This window comes from Odontomachus brunneus, unplaced genomic scaffold, assembly GCF_010583005.1.
Source record: "Odontomachus brunneus isolate Ranch 3 - 2012 unplaced genomic scaffold, Obru_v1 Obru_scaffold_154, whole genome shotgun sequence".
NCBI classification, from domain to species: Eukaryota; Metazoa; Arthropoda; class Insecta; order Hymenoptera; family Formicidae; genus Odontomachus; species Odontomachus brunneus.
In genome coordinates, this window is record NW_022639604.1 from 353,166 (window position 1) to 356,677 (window position 3,512).

The 3,512-nt window shown below is 32.5% G+C and overlaps 1 protein-coding gene across 1 annotated transcript in view; it reads left to right on the plus strand.

Annotated features, from left to right (window-relative positions):
- LOC116850741 overlaps window positions 1–2,897 on the plus strand; it is an 8,482-nt gene extending 5,585 nt beyond the window's left edge. Inside the window, exon 2 of the mRNA XM_032829362.1 lies at window positions 2,064–2,897. Coding sequence (XP_032685253.1) covers window positions 2,064–2,067 — 4 coding nt within the window. The 3' untranslated portion in view covers window positions 2,068–2,897. The remainder of the gene's footprint in view (window positions 1–2,063) is intronic.
- Window positions 2,898–3,512: the final 615 nt, after the last annotated feature.

Genomic DNA, 3,512 nt, shown 5'->3' on the forward strand with positions numbered 1-3,512 from the left:
TCTCTCTCTCTCTCCCTCTCTCTGTTTCTCTCTCTCTTTCTTTGTACCTAGGAGCGAATTAAAGGGAAGAGCAAACGAACGAACGGGTGCGCGACCAACTTTCGCGCTGGAGTCCGCGAAACGAGCGCGTACATTCGCGATATTTAATTGGGCATATACTCCGACGCTGTGCCGATATATTTTCGTTCCGCTCGATTAAGAACTGCGATCGGGGCGCACGTAAACGCACCACGGGCCGCAGTTTTATCGTCCGTCGCGAATCGCCGCGACCTGATCAGAGCAAATGAGCCGTTCGCGATGACGTTTCCGGTCGAGAAAAAGGGGGACACGCTTGCCGTGTTACGAGAGGAGTTTCCTGTGTCCCACGGATCGCCGTGATTTTTGGCATCTAACGGCGGACTCCCTCCGCCCTCATGACGAATGCAATTCGGACGTCGCGCACTGGAACAACAAGGATTCTCGAAGCGGCGCTCAAAGTTCGCGGGCTGGATAATGCGACCTTTTCCGTACGACTCGTCGTAAATTCGGCGGGCGATCCGCGAAGCGGAACGTCGCGAATAACTGCGAGATTCTGAAGAATGGCGGAACGATTCCGGACGCTGTCTCGTCGACGTGATCGAAGGTGATCGTTGAAAACATTCTAACTGCCGATTGTCTACGCGTTTCGACAAACGTTAAGATGCTAAATTTCGGAGAGTAAATTGTAGAATTTAAACGAATTAATTTGGATCTATTGATGACGATGTACAGAACGTCCTAGTTCTCTTTAAATTATACCGACAGGTTCTCTGAGCAATTTAGAATTAAAGCTTCCTTATCGGAAATGTCGAGAGATGTCATTATTCATGGCGACTTTTCAATTTTCAACATAATATTTATTTTTAATTAAGGGCCAAAGAATAAAATTCTGTAGAAGTCTATTTGAAAGAGGAAAACAATTTTGTCATCTATTCGTTCGTTTGAAGTTTAGTTTGTCATCCATTCGTTCGTTTGAAGTTTAGTTTGCGAAGAGCTTCACTGTTTCGGTCGTTTGCATCTCAGGAACTACTGATCAAGTCTCATAACTAGAAAAATATTTAACAAAAAAATACTTTATTAAAGTGTTTTGAAAAGCTCTCGAGATAAGCATATGACAAGAATATGTAGTAAAAAGTAGAAGTTTCCATTGAAGAAATTGAAGGTGACCTTAATATGACCTTAACACTGTCATTCAGTATCATACTAATTCTACAACCTAATACAATTCTTAAAACTCTACAATTTTTGTAAAAAACACTTTTTCTAAAAATACATATTTTTCGAAATTTTTAGGGATTTCCAGACTTTTTGTAAACCTTGTATACAGACTTGAGGTTATCCCCACCTTCTCTCATTAGAAAGAGACGAGGTCGTTATCTTCTCTCTTGTTCTACGTTGGTATCACGTTTTGGGCCTAATACTCGGTCTTTTCTTATTATATCTATTACTGTATAGAACGATTTGGTTGAGTCGAATAAGCACTTCTTTGGAATGGTCCAAACAAATTTTTTAATTGATCGAACAAAATTTTATTTGACGCAACAAAAATATTTATTTGAGGCTTAGTTCCAAAAAAATATTTTTGTTGTGTCAATCAAAAAATTTGTTTGGACTATTCCAAAGAAACGTTTATTCAATTTAACAAATCGTTCTCTCTGTGTATTAGCTCTGGTACGGTACGAATCAGACATGTATATTATAATTGTAATTTATATTATACCTTACATAGTATTGTGTATTATATCGTATATTAACAAAATAAATATAGTTAAGAAATTGTATTATATATTGTATCGTATATTAACAAAATAAGTATAGTAACAAAAATAATTTCTTTTAATCATTTTTATAACAGTGATTGTGTAAAAAGTAATTGAGAAAAGAAACAACGAGTTGGAACTTACATTTTGGCATGCACCGAGTGGTAACCAGAATTATTTGTGTTCATGCGCAACTTGAATTGTTTCGGGCATAAGATAAAGGTCCTTCCTAACGACTCGCGAGCTGTAAGTTCTCATCACCACAAAGTTTTTTTTTTGTTTTAGATAGAGGAACCGAGGCGCAGAATTTAGCTGCTTCCGAGAAATGCGCACTTCTTAAAATGGCCCGGACACATAATTCTAGCTACCATCTCGGTTTAATTATAATATCCAGAAATCTCCTACGTAATTCCACCAGCAGTCGTTTATAAACATGTCACGTTAATGCAACTATGCTCTTCTTCTCCGTATAATCATAATAATTATGACTACATATGACATAGGGAGATGTTATTACTACATAGAATATTTAGGTATATTACGCAGTAACTAAATTTTGACTGGTATTATATCTAAATCTCCTGGTTGCGTACTAGAATATCTCACTATAATAATCATATATTCTATTTAATTCGACCAAGATTATTTTAAACGAATATATTACGTTAATTTTTTTCGATGTGTGAATACAGTATTAATAAACTTATAAAATAAAGAGAACTTAGGACAACTAGAAGATATATGTTTATAGAAAATTAAATCCATAGACTATACAGAGATTATGAAATTGCTGGGCTTTCTATGAAAATGCTCATTCAATTACATATTCATGAATCTAAATCATATAAGCGACAGTCAAAAACTGAAGCTGATGCGGGGTCAGATTATATCCTCAGTTTAATAATTTATTCCAAATTATATGCAATTATATGTAAATTTGATAGTATTCATGAATAAATTTTAAATTATTTAATTAAAAACATATTCAAAAGCCACTGTATCACTTCTTCAATATATAAATAGGACAAATATAATTTTTTTCTACTTCTCTGCAAAACATATGTAGCATATGTTTATAAGTATCGTAGTTAACGTTTTTGTAGAAGGAAAATTCTTGAATCTGGCTATATACTTTTTATAATTGTTTATTAATATACAAATATTTGAACAAGGACTGATAAGCGTGCATATGTATTTCAAATAAAATTAAAATATTTATATTATTAACATAAGTTGACACATCAATTTACATCTCATTGCTCGATAACATTAATATGAATGTTATATATTAATTGTGATATATATATAATATATAAGATATAGATTATATTATATGAATAAAAAATAAATTTTTTAGTGCATCATATTTTTAGTAAAAATTAAGAAAAAATTGACATTCTACAGTAAGTGATTATTTTTGATTGTGTATGTGATATTTATGTTACTATATTTCAGGAAATATAGTAAGCTATTAAAAAAATTTTCTATCTTTCTAGCGAAATTTACTATATTTTTTAACAAGATAAAGCTTAAATATAGTTTATTCCGGTACTGCTAAAAGTATATATTAGTAAAACTCTCTTATTTAATTTATATAAAAAAGATTTTATAATATTGTTTCCTTGCATATATTTTTAGACAACTATTGATTACCTCATATACAGATAATATCTAAATAATTATAACATATTTTATATGTTTTTTTAATTCACACGCGTCACACATGTATTATAT